This window comes from Aspergillus undulatus (assembly GCF_047715775.1).
Source record: "Aspergillus undulatus strain CBS 261.88 unplaced genomic scaffold BDV17scaffold_10, whole genome shotgun sequence".
Lineage (NCBI taxonomy): Eukaryota > Fungi > Ascomycota > Eurotiomycetes > Eurotiales > Aspergillaceae > Aspergillus > Aspergillus undulatus.
The window spans coordinates 87,718-107,498 of NW_027396614.1; the positions used below are offsets into that span (position 1 = coordinate 87,718).

Genomic DNA, 19,781 nt, shown 5'->3' on the forward strand with positions numbered 1-19,781 from the left:
AAGAGAGAGATGTATCTAATGAGCTGAGTGTTTCGTTGTGATGTTTGTTGTTTCTGTATTTCTTATCTTATATATGCCCAAAATCTTGTTGAATGTCTGCTCTGTTCATGTTGTCTATCTATGTTGTCTGTTCCGTTGTTTCTTTATATGTCGTGGTTGTTAAAGTTTATTCCGGAATGGGACGAATTCTTACAAAAGCTTCGCGTCGAGTATCTGTTCAATCAGTTTATTATTGTGATTCCGACTGCTAACTACTCTGCAACTTGGTATATTGTTCACGGACTGGTATGTTGTGCCCGAAAAATCGTCCAAATGTTGTCTGAACGAAACAAATGCCATCAAATGAACACGAAGATTCAAAAAAGAATTCTTTTTATGTATGCGGGTTCATGCCTCGCAATGAGAAAAGCTGGAATCATTCATCATAACATATTAAAAGAAGAGAGCAAGGTAAGTCTACCACTCCAAAGGCTCCCCCTTGACATCCCCCCGATTCGTCTTCGGCACCGGCGCAGCCTCAACCATCGTCGCACCACCAGCCTTCCTTCCACGCTTAAGGTATGCCCTCCCATCAAGCCACGGCGTCTCAAGCGTGCGTCGCTTCTCAAAGCTCTGAATCTTATCTTCCATCTGCAACGTAAGACCGATATCATCAAGCCCATTAACAAGGCAATGCTTTCTGAAGCCGTCGACGTCGAAAGAGGCGAGTTTAACGCCGTCGGCATTCTTAATTTCCTGGTTGACGAGGTCGACTTCGATTTCGCGGCCTGCGCGGGCTTCAGAGGCGATGTTTTCGAGAGTGCTCTGGTCGGGGATCACGACAGGGAGCATGCCATTCTTAAATGTGTTGTTGAAGAAGATATCTGCGAAGGACGGGGCGATGACGCACTTTACGCCGAAGTCGAGGAGGGCCCAGGGGGCGTGTTCGCGCGAGGAGCCGCAGCCGAAGTTGGGGCCTGTGACGACGAGGATTTTAGCAGAGCGGTAGATGCCCTGGTTGAGGATGAACTCGGGGTCTTCCTGGCCGTTTTTATAGCGGAGTTCGTAGAAGAGGGCTGTGCCGAGGCCGGTGCGCTTGATGGTCTTCAGGAACTGTTTCGGGATGATGGCGTCTGTGTCGACATTGCTGCGGTCCATGGGAGCCGCGATGCCCTTGAGGGTTGTGAATTTGGGGAGGCCGGCGGAGGAGGTTGAGGTTGATTGGGAGGAGGTGTTGGTGTGGGGTTCGTTGTCGGCGGGTTGGTCGAGGATGTGGTCGAGTTCTTCCTCTGTGTCGACTTCTTCGGCTTCAGGCTTCACGTCGACCTTGGGTTGCACTTTGCCGAGGCGCGGGCTCTCGGCGATGTGCTCACGCACGTCGGCGAGCTTGCCGACTATGGCTGCTGTTGCGGCCATGGCGGGGGACATGAGGTGGGTGCGGCCGCCGGCGCCCTGACGGCCTTCGAAATTGCGGTTTGAGGTGGAGGCGCAGCGTTCCTGCGGGGAGAGAATGTCCGGGTTCATGCCGAGGCACATGGAGCAGCCTGCCTCGCGCCATTCGAAGCCGGCGTCTGTGAAGGTCTTGTCGAGACCCTCGGCTTCGGCCTGCTGCTTGACGAGGCCGGAGCCGGGGACAACCATGGCGCGCTTGATGTTAGAGGCGATCTTCTTGCCACGGACGACCTTGGCAGCGGCGCGCAGGTCCTCGATACGGGAGTTTGTGCAGGAGCCGATGAAGACCTTGTCGACGGTGACGTCCTTCATGGGCGTTCCGGCAGTCAGGCCCATGTAGTCGAGGGCACGCTTACAGGCAAGCTTGCGGACCTCATCCTGGAAGTCGTCGGGGCCGGGGACGACGCCGGTGATGGGGACAACGTCCTGAGGAGAAGTACCCCAGGAGATTGTGGGGACGATATCCTTAGCGTCGACCAAGAGGGTCTTGTCGTAGACGGCATCCTCGTCGGAAGCCAAGCTAGACCAGTAGTTGACGGCCTTTTTCCATTCGACGCTGTCATACTTGGGAGCCAGAGGGCGGCCCTTTAGGTACTCAAAGGTAGTCTCGTCGGGTGCGACCATGCCAGCACGCGCACCACCCTCGATGGACATGTTGCACATGGACATCCGAGCCTCGATACTGAGTCCGCGAATCACGGAGCCGCAGAACTCAATGACGCACCCTGTACCACCAGCTGTTCCAATGAGACCAATGATGTGCAGAACAACGTCCTTTGACGTAACACCGGAAGGAAGCTCGCCGTCAACCTGAATGCGCATGTTCTTGCTGCGTCTGGTGATGAGGGTCTGTGTGGCGAGGACGTGCTCGACTTCACTGGTACCGATACCGAAGGCGAGCGAACCGAAGGCACCGTGGGTAGAGGTGTGGCTGTCACCGCAGACGACAGTTGTACCGGGGAGAGTGAAGCCCTGCTCGGGTCCGATAACGTGGACGATACCCTGACGCTTGTCACCCATACCGAAATATGTCAGACCAAAGTCCTTGACGTTCTCCTCGAGGGTCGAGCATTGTATACGGGAGTCGTTCTCTTCGATGAACTCTTCGACGTTCTTGAAGTTTTTTCGCGACGTGGTAGGGATGTTCTAAGACGAGCCTGTCAGTTTGCTGCTGCTGGAAGCATGTAGAATGGTGTTACATACGTGGTCGACGGTAACAAGAGTGCAGTCCGGCCTGCGGACTTTACGGCTCGCGTTCTTGAGTCCCTCAAAGGCTTGCTGTTCACGAGTTAGTGGCGAGGTCAGGCAATGTGTTGTGGCGCGAGGCAAAGCGTACTGGAGAGGTCACTTCGTGGACCAGATGCCTGTCTAGAAGAAAGTCAGTATCCAGCTCATGAGAAGCGATTGCAAGCCAGTCATACCGATGTAAAGCAAGATAGTGCCATCTTCCTGCTCGTTCACAATGTGAGCATCCAAGACCTTGTCATACAGGGTCTTGGGCTTCCTGTCAGCGCCAGGCATGAGGGGCAATTAGGTCTAGAATAGAACAACGGAGTCAAGTCAATGGAGATAATAAGCAAGGACGACGCTGCTAAAAGAGGAGTAATGAGGAGTAATGCAACTCCAGAAGAGAACTTTGAGCCAAAAAATGATATCAGACACAGAACCAGAAGCTCCCAGATATTTAAGAATCTTCTGGAGATCGCGATGTCGCTGGCCACTCCCTCGAGGGGCTCTTTGCCTGGCCCGATATCGGGGATGTAAGATTTAATGTAGAGTCGTTGATTGGTAGATCACTGACCCCGCTTGCTCCGATGACCGGCGATGTGCTCGGCCTGCGTCGCTTTGTCGCGGGATTGGCCCAATGGCTGGAGATCCTTCGGTGTAATCGGAGCGCGTTGTTTGGACCGAAAAAATAGTCCATTATTGCACCATATGAATTCTATCATTGTGCAGGAAATTGTATGGTCCAGGTCCTGGAACGGAGGTCGATGTCCATGGCTGCCCGAGATACGCGGGGTATAATGAAGCCAAGCCCGGGGAGTTACTCTATCCTCTCCTCCTCCATGCGGCATGTGGATAAGTCACTGAGAGTCTGAGAAATGAGAAGCCCTGCTTGCTTGATATAGAAAACTCGCCTATGAGGGAAGTATTCTGTGTTGAATTACTGCTACACATAAGTGGACTCGTTCATGAGAAGAGATTGACATTCTTATGCACTAACTGAACTAAACACCTGCCAAGTTTATAACAAATCCTATCGTATTCGAAGACCCTCCGTGGATATTCATATAATATGACAACGCCAAAGCTATGCGTGTATTTGAGATTCACTGAGTTGATACAGGTGGGATGCCCTTAAGCCGTGGCTGCACAGCCAACTTGTGTACCATGGTCACACCCCAAGGCGCAACTCCCGTCATCTTGGGATCCTGGCCCAACACATCACACGGGAATCCCAACACCAAGGGTCGAACACTCTCAAGATACTCCACTTGCTCTGGCGTCAGTTCAATCTTAAGCGCCTGCATGTTGTCGTGAAGATGTTCGACCTTGCGGCCTCCCACAATAGGGAACACATTAGGGACCTTCTGCAACACATAAGCCAAGGCGATGGCCGTCACCGATTCAATCCCGTGCTCGGCGGCAACCTTAGCGAGGGCTTCGCTCATTCTAATCTCCTCCTCCGTTTGCTCGCCAGGACCCAAGAACGTACGCAGTCCCTCTCCCTTCTTTCGACGCTCCTCTAGGGCTTTTTTTGTCTGGAACTTGCCGCTACCAAGCACATCCCAAGGTGCCAACGCCATGCCGAAGTTGAGGGCCATGGGGATGATCTCCCGCTCAAAGTCGCGCAGCATCACGTTCCACCGACCCTGGTAGACGCTGAAGGGGGTCTTGCCGTGCGCACGAGCGTACGTGTTTGCAGCGCTTACCACCCACGCCGGAGTATCCGAGATGCCCAGGTACAGCACCTTTCCCTGCTCCACCACAATATGCAGGCTGTCCATGACTTCCTCGATAGACGTGGAGTAGTCCCACCAGTGGACGTAGAGGATATCAATCCAGTCGGTTTGAAGTTTCTTCAGCGAGTCGCGCAAGCTCATGTGGAGGGAGCGTTTGTGGTTTCCGCAGGCGTTTGGCGCTCTACCTTTTCCCTCTTCGTGCGATCTGTAGTCGGTCGTGTATTTGGTTGCAATCACCATTCTGTCGCGGTTTTTTCGGGATGCCATCCATTCGCCCAGCCAGGTTTCTGATTGTTCGCTTTGATAGGCGTTGGCGGTGTCGATGAAGTTGCCACCGGCCTCATCGTATGCATCTAGGAGCTTGAACGAAGACTCTTTGTCCATTGCTCCCATCATACCTGTCCAAGCATCACCGATGGACATGGCTCCCAATTGGAATGGTGATACTCGGATTCCGGCGGTTGACGAGAGCACGCGGTACCGACCGAGTTCAGTACGAGGCTCGGGGGCAGGTTTTAGGAAGTCAGACATGGTGACAATAAACAGGACTCAATATTGGAACAAGGAGTTGCAAGTGATTGATTGATGGTTCGACTGTTCTGCTGTCGTCTTTTCGTGGCATGTTCGAGGCATTTATACAACGCCAGCGAGGGTGCCAGCGTTTGCCTGCCGACTATCTCCGGTCATCACTGGAAGAGAATCATACTGTCAACGTCACCACGGTTCCAGGCTCAAAATTGCTGAAATAATCCGTGGTCGGAAATCCGTTTAAGTTCCAAGTGCGACAGTAGAGCTACCGGAGTTAGTGGTGACTACTTGGTGGCGGCAAGCCTTGCTTAGTGCAAATCCCGAATTCCGATTAGGAGTCAGCAGCCCGGGGTTAATCGTCAGGTCATACGGCCCACAACCAATCAGAGCTTCAGGATCATTAGGTTGATGATCAACGTTCAACAAGCTCTTAAACTCACCGATAATGCTGCAGGTGGCTGATGTGAGCCAGGGCACTGTTTGCAGAGCCCACAACGGTGGGAGTCACCTCGTTGGGGACCTTAGGTTGCGTGCTGAATGCCGATGGCGCTGTCGAGCATATGTATTGTGCTGAATATCTATAGAATCTCTCCAAACGTTCTGTTGTCGGAGGGAAACACTAGTAGTGCCAGACAATGGCGTACAAACAATCCAAACAGTCCACATACAGCTTGAACGGCCACCATGCTCAATGCCAGCCGATCCTCCCTCATTGGCCCCATCCATATCAACCACAGGTTGAGAATTGTCAGATTGCTTGATTCGACAATTTGGCCTTGCTCGTTCTTTCGAATCCGTACCAGACAGACCCGGTGCAACAGTTCTAGGACTGTCGCGATAAAGGACGAAGGCGGGGCGTCCCATTCAGTTACTGAGGCGTCAAGAAGCCCGCTTTGCGCACTGAATTTGGGGAGCCGGTGTCGCGGACAAGGTATCAGGTGGAAGAGCTGAGGAGTTGAATACACAAAGTTGAAGATTTGCGGAATGAATAGGAGCAACAGGGTTTTACTGAAATGCCCCAGTATCCCAACGACAACAAAGACCATTCCGGCGAAGTAACAGTAAGTATCTCCCACGAATACCTTGGACGGATACCAATTGTGGCACAGCAGCGCCAGCGAGACTCCCACAAATGGAAGTAGAAAGTAGAGAGAGAAGAGGTGAGAATCCGTGGCGGGGTGCCGGAACGGTGTAACCACGTACAGCGCGTCGTTGACCATCAGTAAAACAGCAATCACAAGTGACTGGGCCACTTCGACTCCGTTGATTCCAGCCAGCATGTTGATCGAGTTCGGACAAAAGATAGCAACTGCAGCCATGTACATGTAGTACAAAAAGCCAAGATCAAAGAAGGGGCCAAGATACGGTTGCAAGGGCATTGGAACAACAACGTGCGTGACACCGAAGTCAACAAAGTAGACCATAAGCATTGGAATGGCGCCAAAGGCCGGAATCAGGACTTTGTGTCGCCATCGAATGTCGAGGAGGTCATCGCCAAGTCCTAGTATAACAATGCACTGAAGTGATAAGAGGCCAGACAGATACGAAGCGAGCTATAATTCATTCTCGTTAGCCAATAACCCCGAGCTTGAGAGTTGGAAATAAGTGGATTGGGACCAGGAGAATCAACCTTTTCATGGGGAAATCTGTGCAGCGTCCGGCCGGTTTCTACGTGATGAACCTCGAGCACAACGTCGCGATTACCACCGCCTGAAGTGGCTGCCACAATGTCCTTGTAGAAAGCAAAGGGAATGAAGAAGATGAGCACCAGAAGATAAACAACCGCGCAGACAGCGCCCATAGTTTCTGGCCTACATAGAATCAGTTCTAATATTCCAAAGGCACCAATGACGGGGTCACTCACAAGACTGGACGAGTCGGTTTTGCCATGTCCTTTCCACTCAATCCTGCTCGTATAAAGACAGGGCCAAGCCATCTTATCATACTGAAAGTCACAGCAAAAGCGATTCCACTGAAGGCGATGGCTGGTATTAGAGGCGCACCCTCTCCCTCATAGGCATTGATCAGGACGCCGAGACAGGCACCCGCCAGAAGCAAGAGACTCCATGTCTCTTGTCGGGAGAGATGATTGGAAGTTGTGGGAGCCATTGTGTGAGTATCTCCCAATTCCCGGCAAGTGAGTAGCAAACTGGCTGAAGACAAATCATCAACAACGGAAATGAGGATACCAAAAATACGCCAAACATACCCAAATATACCCGTTCATTACGCCATTCTGCCGGGGCCACTTGGCAACCCAAAGGCGGTAAGCGCAGTGTGAGTCGCACCCATCCAATCCAGTCTGCCACCACACTTGTAGTACGCGTCCAGCTGTATGTCTTGCAGGGTCTAGATCTTCCAATTGGGATCCTGAGTTCCCCAGAGACCAGAAATGTCTGCGGGGTTTTCCGACTTCGACGCCGGTCATCGCGATCTAGTTACTGTGACCAAGTTCAACTTCTATGGCAATCGCATAGTTACCGCGTCGTCGGACCATCGCATGAAGGTCTGGGACCAGAAAGATAACGAATGGCAGTTGACTGACACCTGGCGTGCCCATGACGCGGAAATTCGTGATGTAAGGACGTCCGTTTTGGACCATTGAGGGAGTATATTTTAACAACTTCGCCTAGGCAACTTGGAATGGGCCTTTCACTGGCCAGCACATTGGCAGTGTTGGGGAGGATATGAAGTTGAAAGTATGGCAGGAAGATGTCACTCAGCCGCCAAACTCTGGCCGGCGCTTCAGAGCCATATTCCGCATGATGGCGCCTCACCGGCATCCTTTCGTCTCAATTGATTTCCGCAACATTGACCTTGAATCCTGGATTGCTGCTATAACGCGCGACGGCTTCCTGATGGTTCTGGAGCCCGTCAGTCCGGACTCGCTTGCTGACTGGCAGACCGTTGACGAATTCAGAGTTTGCGCAGCACCTCCACGCGGGGAGGAGACAAGCTTCAAAGTGCAATTCCACCACGACCCTACGGATATCACACACGCAATCCAGCCTTCTTCGGACCGCAAGAGCCTCTCTCTTGTAGTTGCTGCTATGGATACTGTAAAAGTCTTTCGCATGGATTCCAATCGCCGCTTCTACCATGCAATAGAGCTGTCAGGGCATGGAGGATTGGTTCGAGATGTGTCCTGGGCTAATGGCTCAGTTCGCGGCTATGATCTCATTGCAAGCGGATGCAAAGACGGCTTTGTTCGAGTATTTGAAGTGTATACATCCCTCTCGTCTACCAGTGCCCGAGAATCCGACCGCAACCATTCTCAATCGTCAGCTCAATCTCAGTCGTCGCGCTCGACAGCACAGTCAGGGATAGGCTCGGCTCTCGCAAGCCGTGCGCCCACTTCGATGATCAACAGACCCCCAACTGGTGACTCGCCATTCAAGCATTCATATAAGGAGGTTGCATGCATCGACAGCAAACATCTCGATGTATGGCAAGTCGGGTTTTCCTACGCCGGTTAGTCCATTCAACTTGCCTGAAACGGCAACATCTCGCTTTGAATATTCTGACCAAGACGCAGGTGACTGTATTGTCTCCTCGGGCGATGACGGGGTCGTTAGATTTTGGAAGAGAGCCTTGTCCGGGGAATGGCTTGAATATGCAGAGACGGAGATGGCTGAGCATGAGAGCTAATGAAGTTACCCTCTTGTTTCTGCGTCGGCACTTTCTGGCACCGGGAATTGGTGAATTCAAGCATATGGTCGGTGATTGACTGGCGAACAGAGTTGTCTACCTTGGGGAGGTGCATGGTGCCTAGCTCACGGAGTTCCCTCGTCTTATAGACTGTGATACCCATCGTCTGGGCTTCATATTGATGTTTGAGTTGCGTATACTAATCTCCTTTACGTCTGGCTCTACCACGTACTTGAGCGATCTTGAGCTCCAGGTCCTCGCTCCTTCCTTATATGTTTCAAGACCAGGACTGTCCGATTCGGGCAGGAACCACACACGCCGGTTCCTTATGGCAAAACAACACCCAACGGCAGGCACCATGCTGCTTGACACGGGAGCTGGAGGTTATCCACGTCTTGTCTCGATCTCTTCTCTGCAAACCCCCTATCGCTCCAGTCCTACCTTCTCACCAGCTCTCCTCATGTGTTTATGAACTTTCCCGTACCTATTATTCGTCATTATTCTTACCAAAAGCCATGACGGTGGGACCGACATTCGGAACTGGCCTGTTCGTCGGGACCGGTCAGGCACTCGCGGTCGGCGGCCCTGCATCGCTCATTCTCTCCTATATATTCATATCCGCATTGGTTTTCTGTCTGACAACTGCCATCGCCGAGATCTCGACTCACTCGCTCTCCCGCAATGGCGCAATGATCGCTCATACGTATCACTACATTTCAGACCACATAGGCTTTTCGATATCCTACCTTCGATGGACTGCTCTAGCTGTGATGGTTCCTTTTGAAATCACGACTGCGATGGTCAACATTGGATTATGGGAACCGGGCTCCGACATCGCGTTACGCATGGGCGGTGTTATGGGCGTGCTATTCGTTTTCAATATGCTGCCCGACAAACTCTTCAGAAGAACTCAAGCATTATTCACCGGGATCAAAATCGCAACGTCGGTCGGGCTCATCATTATCTCGTTTTACCTCGCTATTCGCTCGGGCTCGCCAGGTGCTGTCGTGGGAGGTTTCGAATACTGGAATGATCCTGGCGCTTTCAACCAGTTTCTGCTGAGAGGCGATACGGGTCGCCTACTTGGCTTGCTCTACTGCCTTCTCTGCAGTACAATCACATTCGTCTTCATCCCAGAGCTAACAGTGCAAAGAGCCGAACAGCATGATTCAGAGCCAGGAAATAGCATCTTCAGGTCTGCCCGTAACGGAAACATTGTCATGTTCATACTTCACATCATGAGCGCATTGGCTACCACTACAATGAGTCCATATGACGATCAACGATTGACGAACGATCGTATGGGCCAAGGACTGTCGCCTTTCGTTATCGGCATGGATGACTCCCAAATCAAACTGCTACCGGCACTCGTGACTGGACTGATTTTCCTATCTTCTGTGGCCTCTGGGCGCTCTTTTCTCCATCTGTCTTCCCGGATGCTGTCTACAATGGCGGAGACAGGCCATGCTCCAGCAATGTTTATGATTCGCAACCGCTGGAATGTCCCTTACATGTCAGTTGCGATCTCAGCAGGATTTGCATGGCTTGCCTTTTTGTGCATGATCACCTCCAGCTCTCGGGTGTACAACTACCTAATGCTTTTCATTACCACATCCGGCTATCTCTCCTGGATGTGCTCCTGCATATCTTACCTCCGGTTCCGAAGAGTGATAAACAAGGCAGAAATTCTGTCTGTGCATCGATCCTTTGTCCAGCCCTATGGTGCATGGTTCGGCCTGGTTGTCAGTCTTGTGTTGACGACACTCAACCTCCTGCAGGTCGCTGTTGCTCGAGAGTTCAATCCCTTCAATGCAATTCCTGCCTATCTTGCCGTCGGCATGTTCGGCTTTATGTACGGTGGACATCGACTCATAACCGCAGTGCGGAAAAAGTCGGCCCACTTGGAGGGGCCTCCGGTCGAAGTTCGTGGTGAGACGGTCGAAGAACAATCTCAAGAGCAGGTGATTGAAATGCAAATGCGAAGGCCCGAGGATGAAAGACCGACCACACGCACACCCCAGCATGGAACGACTTGAAGTCAGGCTGCAATTACCTAACCAAACTTTTCCGGCGATCAGACCCTAGTGTATATGTTCGTCGCTCGTTGTTTTGAGTACCGCTTGTTTTAGACTTTGTACTACTCATTTTTATTTTTTTAAATCGGTGTGAGAAGCGCGGTAATAGATATATATTACTTCGTCTTCCTTGATTGGTTTTCTTCGATCTCCTAGCTTTAGTAGAAATTGAGCTGGGGCTAAATGCCTAAGGCAGTCGGGACCTAGGACCATTACCCCGACAGGATTAAACACTGCATCCTCCGCTAGTTTCTCTCCCCGCCCTGTTAAATTCGCCACGCACGGAATTCTCAGCCCCTAAAAGGACGAGATCTCTCGCTCAAAATTCCATCCAAAAGCTCAATACTTTGGGTCGGTCAGTATCAGGAGCCCAGGACCCGGTTCCCGCGTTGTCCACATTCTTCGCTTGCCGGAGCATGTGTCATGAATGCTATCAATTTAACACCTCAACTCTCCGTCGTCCATTTCATTCATCAACAAGGGACATTATGAGCACTATTATCAGCAAGCTAGACTGCGGCTACTGCCGAAGTGTCAATACTGAATATTGCCACTTCTCTGGATGCTGTGCCTATCACTATTTCTGCAACGATCACGAACTAGATCATGTTACTCCCCAGTCCTTTTTCGGCTCAGATGACTTGTTTATTACCTTGGACTGGCTCTCACTCTGCTTCCCTTTCACTTTTTATCTACCTTATCCCTTTGATACATTCTTTCCTTCCCAAAATCCAATCTATCCACTGATCAACAGCTCTCCCTCAAACTAACCTGAGAGAATGCCTTTCTTCTCAACTCTAGATGGGCCATGAATGCTCCCAGCAGACTGATTCTGGCTGCCTGCCACTTTTTGAAGGCCTTATCAAGGTTCGATATGAGGCCCAACTTCTCTGACTGTTTTTTTATTCCTATATTTGGCGCCTACTTTTGACTCCCTTTCTGGTCGGGTCTGTCATCGTCGCACCTTTGGGCTTTCATTTCACAATCCTGCGGCTCATCTCTCCATTTATGGCTTATTCATACTAGCATTTGCCTGCAAAAGGTCATGCACATTTATTGAGGTCGCAGCTTTCCTGCCGCCCTGCTTCAAGGTGTCTACTTCCAGGAACGCGCGGATGCTCACTGTACCTTGAGGGGCGAAGCTCCCTTCAAGTCAGACGGGATGCCGATACGCCATCGACTAACACATCTCCATCTCTTGCTAATCAGAAACCAGTGAGCTAATCTTTCTCAGCCTCAACCGACGACCTCCCCCGTCATGATCTGCCTGTCAGTGTTGATTAGGCTCCCGATCACTCACCCCCCACCCCCCACCTCCCCCGGGGTGGTTGCGTTCTCCGCTATACCCTGCACTAACCATACTTGGTCTAGCCTCTACTGCCCGCCTCAGGCTGCAATTTCTGCAACCGCCAGGCCGCAAACGGCACCAGCGATGCCTCGAAAACAAGGCACACTGCTCCTTCAGCTTCGAGCTCGCATTCGTTCCTCCAACGGGATCCTCGTCGACTCCCCCCCTCTCGCGGAGTCGTTGCAGCCCTCCATCATGGTTTTACTCTTCCCCTTCTTCCCGTGTTTTTACCCACCCTAACGGCTGTTCAACTCGTGCCTCTGGACATGAAAACACTGACATAATAAGCGGCGCAATCTTGCAAAGCTCCTGATCGCCCAGCACAGCTCCCCCAGAATCACGATCGGGTGGGAAAAATTATTCCGCGCTTTTCCTTTTTCAAGTTTGGTCTGGGACGCGCCGCTTGAATGGCCCATCCGTGGCTTTAGCCTGCCTGCTCTCTGCTCTCGTTCTGTGTCTTCTCACTCCCTCCTCTTCCCTCTCTGTCTCTTGTTCCCTCCTTCAATCTCTCGCTTCCTCTGCCGTCTTGGACTCGACCATTTCTTCCTTCTTCCTCGCTCGTCTCGAATTGCTCCACCTCAGCTGCTTCCATCGAGTCCCTCCCTCTCCATCGTTTCGTCTCTCCCTCCCACATTCCCATCTCCTTCGCCTTCACCCTCACCCTTTTACCTCCCTTCTCTTCTCCTTCCTCAACCATCCTTCTTAATTCACATTCTCATCTATTTCGCCTTCTTCGTCGACTTTCTGCTAGGGCGTCGCCTTCTTCCTTCGCTATCCCCTTCTCCATGCGATTCATGCCTCGCTCGCCTACTCGAAGTCATCGGTTCTCGACCCTCGATACACTCCTCTTTTCACACGGTCGCAGACGTCAGGGTGGACGGCGCCCTTGATAAATCCGCGACTTATTCGAACTTCAGTCTCGGTCGGTTCGATCCTATCCACATTCGATACAACGTGATCTTCTGGAGCTGTTGGGCGAGCCTTCGTTTCTGAAAACTACGTTCTGGACAAACATTCAGTGGGACGATTCTTGCCTTGACTCGCAAAGGATTTTATCGCCACTACCTTATTTATTCGCTTGCTTCTTGGATTGCACTTATCTTCCTGGGAACAGGTACTACATTGGCGAAGACTTTTCGTGGTACTTGTGATATGTGGTTAGGGGTATAGTCTTTACCCATTCCGCTCCTTTGCAAGTACAAACATCAGCGCGCTTTGTAGTAGTTGCTTGAGGGGGTGTTCTGTCGGATTATGACAGGGACCTCCCCAGTCGCCATCACGCATCCAGCCACGGAGCCCTTCCCGGTCACCGCCCCTCTGAACTCACCCATTGTCAACGGCGCTATCTCGGACTCGGTTCCGCCCGACGAGGAGGAGCCGTACACCATCAAATGCATCTGCGCGTTTGAAGATGACGATGGGAACACGGTCTTCTGCGAGGGATGCGAAACATGGCAACATATTGAGTGCTATTATCATGCTCGGGACGTCCCAGATGTCCACAATTGCGTCGATTGTGAACCCCGTCACCTCGATGGTCGGCGCGCCACGGAGCGACAGAAGCGTCTCAGAGAACAGAGCGATGGTGGTGACCGGAAAGCCAAGCGATCGGGCGCGAAGAGTCATAAGAAGAAAGTCAAGGATCATGGGGATCAGGTAAATGGTTTTCATCAGCGTTCAGAGTCGAGCAGTCGTGACCAACCCCCTCCCAAAAAGACGAAAACCAGCCACCGCGCGTCCGGCTCGGTTAGTTCACTGTCTGGAATTCCGGTGCTCAACTCTGATGGGCGCAAGCGCACTGCGGGCTCCATGAGCCCAACTAAAACGTCAGGTCCAACTATTCCTCTTTACTCTCGAGAGTTCCTTCACCTCTACGACCAGGATCAAGGCCTCAACGATTCTGGTGGTAATATCTTTGCGACTTTGCCGGTTACGAAAGAATTGACCTCATGGGTCCACAATCCTGATACGCTCTCGCAGGTAGCCAACGGTCGTCCTGCCGAAGTCTTTACACAGTCAGGTGCTGCGTTAGACAAGTCTCGTTGGCCGTTGCTGTCACTTGAAACGACAACAGACTCTAGTGTTGAGATTGAAGGCCAGCATCCGACTTGGAAGGTCCTCAAAACGCAGAGCGGTGTCAGCAAGGATGAGATCGTTGGAGAGATCACAGGGACGATTGGTCTGCTACGTGATTATTCGCTTGATCCCAGCAACCGTTGGCAGGAACTACGGCATCCTGAGCCGTTTGTCTTCTTCCACCCTCAACTACCAATCTATATCGACGCCCGGCAAGAAGGCAGTGTCCTTCGTTATGCGAGAAGGTCCTGCCGACCAAATGTGACCATGAAAACCTACATTACGAATGATGTGGAATACCATTTTTGCTTTGTCGCTAAAGAAGACATCGCACCGGATACGGAAATAACTACTACGTGGTACCTTGACGCTCAGTTGTTCGGATCTACCAATGGAATCGTCAAGCAAGAACCAAGCGAAAGTGTGCCGGAAATGGCTGCCATTTGCATCAGCAATGTACTGGCTAACTTTGGTGGTTGCGCCTGCATACCTCCGCCGAACTGCTTCCTTTCAAGTCTCGACCGTCGGCGGCATCCGAAGCTCATCGCGGATGGAAGCATGAAACAAGCTCATGCGAAGCGAAGGAAAACTAAAAGCAAGTCTACCGTGTCACCGCCAAACAACAGCCGTGCTGGCAGCGAAACCGTCAAGAATGCTGAAGATGACGATCATGCGGACAGCCGTTCTGCATCAAGTTCCACCCGCGGGCAGACCCGCAGCCGTGATCTGACACCGACCTTGCAGACCCCCACCGAGGTCTTTGCTTTTGGAGAGTCCGAGTTGTCTGCTCGCGAAAGACGTAAGATTGCGGCCGCGGAGAAGAAGTTCCAGCAGTTAGAGCAGGATCAACAGGTGCCGCACAAACGGAAGAAGCGTGTCAGCGGACAATCGAGCCAGACGCCTGGGGCGAGCACCTATGGACTCCAGTCACATTCACCTCCATTGTCTGCAGGCAAACCGTCTGGTCCCAGCACACCTTCAACACAGTCGGCATCGGGCCACTCTCAGTACGTCGACTCTGCCGTTCAAGCAGAACTTGACGTCAGCAATGGAGTACTACCTTCACCTCCTTCTTCCAAGCGACCCAACTTTATTCCCCTCACACAGCGTCTGCTCAAGCGATGTCACACTGATCGCATTCGGCTCGAGCATACCAGCCGACAACAGCCTGTCTCTCCTCAATCAAACAAGTCTGCACATGAAGGATTGCCGCACCCTCCAGCAGTCGCCACTCCCACAGCTACCACACCAAGTGTATCTGGAGAAAGAGAAGATGTAGAAATGCGAGATTTAGATTCGCCCACGGGTTCCGCACGCTCGCAGACACGGAATCCGTCCGTGGATATCTCGCCGTCTCATGGGCGAGGGCCGGGGAAGGCGTTGCCGTTAACTTCACCATGGCCCTCTAGCGCAGCACACATTACTCGACTTCCTGCACACAAGGCCACAAGTCCCCATGTGGACCTCCAGGTGCCTCTTCCTCCAGCCACTGCCACCTTCCATCCCTCTACTGTCAGTCCAATTTCCGCGGTGTCATCGGCTGTATCATCTCCATCTACTCTCGATCATTCCTCACATCACTCCACCGCGGTAACTGCTCCTCCAGGCGCTGGACTGGCGGCACCAAGTCCGGTGAAAAAGAAGCTTAGTCTAGGTGATTATCTCAGTCGAAGAGGTTCGTTGAAAACACCAACGTCTGAGAAAATCCAGGCTCAAACCACCGCGATGCCACCGCCTACTGCACCTATTCAGCCTTCGGAAAGACGGGATGGTTTGGTCAAGACAAATAACACACAAGCGGAAGTCAGCTCTGCGACCCAACTTGGGAGCCCGACTACGTCTGATGTGACGATAAAAGATGTCCCCGACTCGATGCCAACCGCAGATCCTCCCTCAGTCTCCTGATCAACTCTTCTCCCTCTAGGTTCAGCAGAAACGGCTTGTCATTGATACATCTGACGACATCTTTGTCTCTTCTTCTTGTTTTTATTACTGCTATCTCTTTTGTTGACTTGTAAACGACTGGATTGAACTGGCGTTCGTCGTGGGCTTGGGTGTTTTCTTTTCGTGATGGGTTCGAGGACGGCGTATTCGGTGCGTTGGGCGGAAACAACTAATGGGAATGGTTACGGGATACCTCGGATCAAGAGGACTATGGTCACTGCTCTAGTTATGTGCAGCCTTCCGCTTCACGATATGTCTTTACTACTCTTCTTTTATCTTCAATATGAACTGGGATTGCCTGGCGCCAGCTAGGTCTCCAGAATAAATGAGGCTCTAGCTTCCACTCCTATTTTCCTTTCAATCTCAGGTAGTCAATGTAAAATGAACAGCAGTTCGGATGAGTACAACTGTACAAGTGCCTTGTTCTGACAGGTCGAGTCAAGATAAATATATATCTAAGGAGGCACCTGACTTCGCGTCACAGGTGTTGCCTGAGGCATGATTTTAGCTTCAGCAACACCAAGTCAATAATCGACATCCATCTTCCCAGACAATCACAACTGTCTACGCTACCGACCAAGCGCATACTGTATGCTTCCGCATCCCTTCTACCTCCTGCATTCTTTTATACTAACACATCAAGCCTGTCCCTCTCAGTGCATCCCTAGCGATACCCGCAAACATTTTACCCCGGCGACCCCAGCTGTTGAGCGCGAGCGCTCTTAAGTTCCAACACGACTGATATCAAGCTCGCAAGCCATTAAATCCTACCTATCCTTCCACCAGCAGTTGCCATCAAATCCTTCGGATAACCAGTCCATCATCCCGAAACTCCGCGTTCAAATCTCTGCCCCTTGTGCACCAAAGCACGCCCTACCCTCTCTCGTCTCATCGAACCCAACATCCAGACATACTAAACAATGACCGGCCCACGCACCGCGAAACGGCGACGAGTCTCCGACACCTCGGCGCCCGAGGACGACGCTGGCGATGGCGATGGGGATATAACAATGCAAGATGCCGATGCCGTCACCGCCGCCAACGCCGCGACACCATTAAAGAATCAGCCGGCCACGGCTACGGCTACGACAACCCCTGCCTCAGCGCGAGCAGGAACGCGGTCTAGTGGTCGGCAGCGCAAAGTGCCGGATCGGTATGAGGATACGCCTGTTGAGTTTCAGCGTGCGAGGTCAGTGAGGAAGGCAAAGGAGACGGGGACGGGGACGGGGACGCCGCGGTCAACACCCAAGGCTACGTCTGCGGTGAAACCGAAATCGACCGTGTCGGTTTCGAAGACTGCGAGTGCTAGTGCGCGCCCGAGTCGGCGTCGGTTGTCGGGTGTGTCAAAATCGGGGACGGAGAATGGGGATGAGAACAAGGTTGAGACTGAGGCTGAGGATGATGATGCGGAGTTCGAGGATGGGACTGGGTCTGGGACTGGATCGCCGCAGCCTCCTGCAAAGAGAGTTACGCGGACGAGGTCGAAGAGGAATTCTGTGCGGTTTTCTGGGGCTGATGCGGAGGGTGGTGACAATGCAGATGGAGATGGAGATGGTGAATCTCCTGACGATTTCCAGGACGGGTTGGATGATCTTGTTAGCATGCAGCTGCAACAAGACCTTGCCCGAGAGGATGCCAAGGGTTTGGGCGAGACTACGACTACGGCTGGGGAGGATCAGGAACCTCTGCCTGCGTATGCGGAGCAATTCCAGCAGTTTGTTCGCAGCGGCTACGAGAAGGAGGTGCGACTGTTGACTAAACTGGTGGTCGAGAAGCTCAATGGGAAGAGGCTGGTCCCGCTGCAGGGGCTAGATGTCGAATACCACAAGGTCCATCACCTTGTTGAGCAGACTGTTTCTGTTGGAGAGGGAAACTCGATGCTTCTTCTTGGCTCGCGTGGGTCAGGGAAGACCGCTATCATCGAGACAATCGTCTCGTCTCTGAGGAAGTCGCACCAAAACGACTTCCATGTCGTTCGGCTTAACGGCTTCTTACATACGGATGACCGGCTGGCGCTGCGTGAGATATGGCAGCAGCTTGGTCGGGAAACCGCTACAGAGGAGGAAGCAGGCAAGGTGACTAGCTACGCCGACACGATGGCGACACTTCTTGCAATGCTTTCGCATCCCGAGGAGCTACAGGCCTCGAGTAGCAATGGCGACGGCGCGAAGACGACGGCCAAGTCGATCATCATTGTCTTGGATGAGTTTGACCTGTTTGTCACTCACCCTCGTCAAACTTTACTCTACAACCTGTTTGATATCGCGCAAGCGCGGAAAGCGCCCCTCGCAGTCCTCGGGGTAACCACAAAAGTGGACGTCACAGAGATGTTGGAGAAACGCGTCAAAAGCCGATTCAGTCACAGGTCCGTCTACGTGCCGCTTCCGCGGACATTCGAGATATTCTCCGATGCCTGCCTTGCTGGGCTGGATCTGGAACCGGATCTTGATCTTGAGGACAAAACGCTAGGAGGGTCCAGTTTCAGCGTCGATGACCAGTCGATCGCTAGCTCGGACAGCTGGAAGAGAGCTCTGGACGGGTGGAGATCCTATCTGCAGGTAAGAGTCAGTCCCTTGTTTCAATATAAGACTAGCCCCGACCCAACCTCGGTGCTCTGCTCACACCACGACAATCATAGGGACTCTGGGTCGATCCGGCATTCCAAAGCCACTTGCGCAGGATATACCACCAGACTAAGTCGGTCAAGGAGTTCTTCACGAGCGCACTCATGGCCATTACCGAGCTCCATCATAGCACTACTTCCACTGGCCCATTGCGAGACAAACACCACCTCGCACTCCAAATTCCCATTCCCAGCACATTCACCTCAAACCTCCTCACCTGCCCAGACCCGCCCCCTCTCCCCTTCACCCCATCAATGGCCCACATCTCAAGCTCCTCGCCCACCTCCCTCCCCCTCTCCCTCCTCCTCGCCGCAACCCGCCTAACAGCCCTATACGACCCCGCCACCGAAGGCCCCGCCCAGTCCGCAGCAGACCTGGCCACCCTCGCTCTATCCTTCCCCGCCGCGTACGCAGAGTACGTTCGGCTACTGACGTCCGCCAAAACGAGCGCGTCAGTCTCCGGTGCCTCAGTCACTCCCGGCCGCGTCTGGGGACGCGACGTCGCGCGCGAAGCATGGGAACGGCTTGTGGCGTGGGGTCTTGTGAGTCCTGTTGGTGGGGGGAGTGGGACGGCCGATGGGCGCATGTTTAGAGTGGAGATTAGCTTTGAGGAGGTGGTGGGTTTGCTGGGGGAGGGTGGGGGACGGGGAGGCGCGCTGGGGAGGTGGTGGCGTGATGCGTAGTCTGCGGATGAGATCCATGCTGCAGAGGGGTATCTTGGGGTATTTAGATACTAGCGTCTCCAGAGGAAGGAGTTCCGATCACCTTACCGGAGTCGTGAATCGTGCATGGCTAGCAGGGTGGCGCGATGTGATGTAATAATAATGTGATTTGATAGCTAGTCTAGGGCTCTAGCTCCCAGTTTATCTAGGCCCTGGACCCGGCGTCGCAGGTTTCGTCTAGGCCGCGTTAAGAGTTAGATACAGATAGAACTAACTGTTTCAGACGCATGGGCCCTACCCTGGGCCCCTTTCAAGTTCCTTGACCTTAATCTTGACCTCGGAACGGCAGTTGCAAGTCACAGATCGAACTTGGACGTCACTGTCTCAGTAGCTAGTCAAGACTCAAAACCCCTGTTACAGATTCCCAAACTTTCACGCTTTACATACGTTTACAGCTAGACCATAATAGCATCGTTCGTCCG

The 19,781-nt window shown here is 52.6% G+C and overlaps 7 protein-coding genes across 7 annotated transcripts; 4 read left to right on the forward strand and 3 right to left on the reverse strand.

Moving 5' to 3' along the window:
- Positions 1 to 219: 219 nt before the first annotated feature.
- Positions 220 to 3,153, reverse strand: luA (3-isopropylmalate dehydratase LEU1). The gene is made up of 4 exons (XM_073757079.1): positions 2,853 to 3,153; positions 2,768 to 2,799; positions 2,635 to 2,709; positions 220 to 2,577 (listed from the first exon to the last, which is right to left on the reverse strand). The coding sequence occupies exons 1-4, from the start codon at positions 2,950 to 2,952 to the stop codon at positions 457 to 459; spliced, it is 2,328 nt and encodes a 775-aa protein (XP_073618121.1). The 5' UTR covers positions 2,953 to 3,153; the 3' UTR covers positions 220 to 456.
- A 436-nt stretch (positions 3,154 to 3,589) lies between these two features.
- Positions 3,590 to 5,465, reverse strand: BDV17DRAFT_14262 (aldo/keto reductase). The gene is made up of 2 exons (XM_073754329.1): positions 5,363 to 5,465; positions 3,590 to 5,311 (listed from the first exon to the last, which is right to left on the reverse strand). The coding sequence occupies exon 2, from the start codon at positions 4,923 to 4,925 to the stop codon at positions 3,762 to 3,764; it is 1,164 nt and encodes a 387-aa protein (XP_073618122.1). The 5' UTR covers positions 4,926 to 5,311; positions 5,363 to 5,465; the 3' UTR covers positions 3,590 to 3,761.
- Position 5,466: 1 nt separating this feature from the next.
- On the reverse strand, positions 5,467 to 7,049 carry BDV17DRAFT_14261 (UDP-N-acetylglucosamine--dolichyl-phosphate N-acetylglucosaminephosphotransferase). The gene is made up of 3 exons (XM_073754328.1): positions 6,787 to 7,049; positions 6,553 to 6,733; positions 5,467 to 6,475 (listed from the first exon to the last, which is right to left on the reverse strand). Exons 1-3 carry the CDS (start codon positions 7,029 to 7,031, stop codon positions 5,501 to 5,503), a joined length of 1,401 nt encoding a protein of 466 aa, XP_073618123.1. The 5' UTR covers positions 7,032 to 7,049; the 3' UTR covers positions 5,467 to 5,500.
- A 1-nt stretch (position 7,050) lies between these two features.
- BDV17DRAFT_14271 (putative nuclear pore protein (SEH1)) lies at positions 7,051 to 8,706 on the forward strand. The gene is made up of 3 exons (XM_073754330.1): positions 7,051 to 7,500; positions 7,556 to 8,393; positions 8,458 to 8,706. The coding sequence occupies exons 1-3, from the start codon at positions 7,315 to 7,317 to the stop codon at positions 8,568 to 8,570; spliced, it is 1,137 nt and encodes a 378-aa protein (XP_073618124.1). The 5' UTR covers positions 7,051 to 7,314; the 3' UTR covers positions 8,571 to 8,706.
- A 379-nt stretch (positions 8,707 to 9,085) lies between these two features.
- On the forward strand, positions 9,086 to 10,606 carry BDV17DRAFT_288836 (putative proline permease; the record flags this gene model as incomplete). The annotated part of the gene is made up of 1 exon (XM_073761502.1): positions 9,086 to 10,606. One exon carries the CDS (start codon positions 9,086 to 9,088, stop codon positions 10,604 to 10,606), a length of 1,521 nt encoding a protein of 506 aa, XP_073618125.1.
- A 2,361-nt stretch (positions 10,607 to 12,967) lies between these two features.
- Positions 12,968 to 16,057, forward strand: BDV17DRAFT_14290 (putative PHD finger and SET domain protein). Its single transcript, XM_073754334.1, has one exon. It carries the CDS (start codon positions 13,245 to 13,247, stop codon positions 15,972 to 15,974), a length of 2,730 nt encoding a protein of 909 aa, XP_073618126.1. The 5' UTR covers positions 12,968 to 13,244; the 3' UTR covers positions 15,975 to 16,057.
- Positions 16,058 to 16,584: 527 nt separating this feature from the next.
- BDV17DRAFT_256474 (origin recognition complex subunit 4) lies at positions 16,585 to 19,284 on the forward strand. Its single transcript, XM_073757080.1, has 3 exons — positions 16,585 to 16,602; positions 16,657 to 18,567; positions 18,621 to 19,284. Exons 2-3 carry the CDS (start codon positions 16,934 to 16,936, stop codon positions 18,649 to 18,651), a joined length of 1,665 nt encoding a protein of 554 aa, XP_073618127.1. The 5' UTR covers positions 16,585 to 16,602; positions 16,657 to 16,933; the 3' UTR covers positions 18,652 to 19,284.
- The last annotated feature ends 497 nt before the right edge of the window (positions 19,285 to 19,781 follow it).

What these genes read in the sequence shown, in the direction of transcription:
- BDV17DRAFT_14290 (XM_073754334.1), top strand. Translation starts at nt 13,245, where the DNA reads ATGACAGGGACCTCCCCAGTCGCCATCACGCATCCAGCCACGGAGCCC.
- BDV17DRAFT_14271 (XM_073754330.1), top strand. Translation starts at nt 7,315, where the DNA reads ATGTCTGCGGGGTTTTCCGACTTCGACGCCGGTCATCGCGATCTAGTT. An exon ending in ATGACGCGGAAATTCGTGAT is followed by an intron (nt 7,501 to 7,555) that starts GTAAGGACGTCC and finishes AACTTCGCCTAG; the next exon opens with GCAACTTGGAATGGGCCTTT. An exon ending in AGTCGGGTTTTCCTACGCCG is followed by an intron (nt 8,394 to 8,457) that starts GTTAGTCCATTC and finishes ACCAAGACGCAG; the next exon opens with GTGACTGTATTGTCTCCTCG.
- BDV17DRAFT_14261 (XM_073754328.1), bottom strand. Translation starts at nt 7,031, where the DNA reads ATGGCTCCCACAACTTCCAATCATCTCTCCCGACAAGAGACATGGAGT. An exon ending in AAACCGACTCGTCCAGTCTT is followed by an intron (nt 6,734 to 6,786) that starts GTGAGTGACCCC and finishes GATTCTATGTAG; the next exon opens with GCCAGAAACTATGGGCGCTG. An exon ending in ACAGATTTCCCCATGAAAAG is followed by an intron (nt 6,476 to 6,552) that starts GTTGATTCTCCT and finishes AATGAATTATAG; the next exon opens with CTCGCTTCGTATCTGTCTGG.
- luA (XM_073757079.1), bottom strand. Translation starts at nt 2,952, where the DNA reads ATGCCTGGCGCTGACAGGAAGCCCAAGACCCTGTATGACAAGGTCTTG. An exon ending in TCCACGAAGTGACCTCTCCA is followed by an intron (nt 2,710 to 2,767) that starts GTACGCTTTGCC and finishes ACTCGTGAACAG; the next exon opens with CAAGCCTTTGAGGGACTCAA. An exon ending in CTCTTGTTACCGTCGACCAC is followed by an intron (nt 2,578 to 2,634) that starts GTATGTAACACC and finishes GGCTCGTCTTAG; the next exon opens with AACATCCCTACCACGTCGCG.
- BDV17DRAFT_14262 (XM_073754329.1), bottom strand. Translation starts at nt 4,925, where the DNA reads ATGTCTGACTTCCTAAAACCTGCCCCCGAGCCTCGTACTGAACTCGGT.
- BDV17DRAFT_256474 (XM_073757080.1), top strand. Translation starts at nt 16,934, where the DNA reads ATGACCGGCCCACGCACCGCGAAACGGCGACGAGTCTCCGACACCTCG. An exon ending in GACGGGTGGAGATCCTATCT is followed by an intron (nt 18,568 to 18,620) that starts GCAGGTAAGAGT and finishes CCGACCCAACCT; the next exon opens with CGGTGCTCTGCTCACACCAC.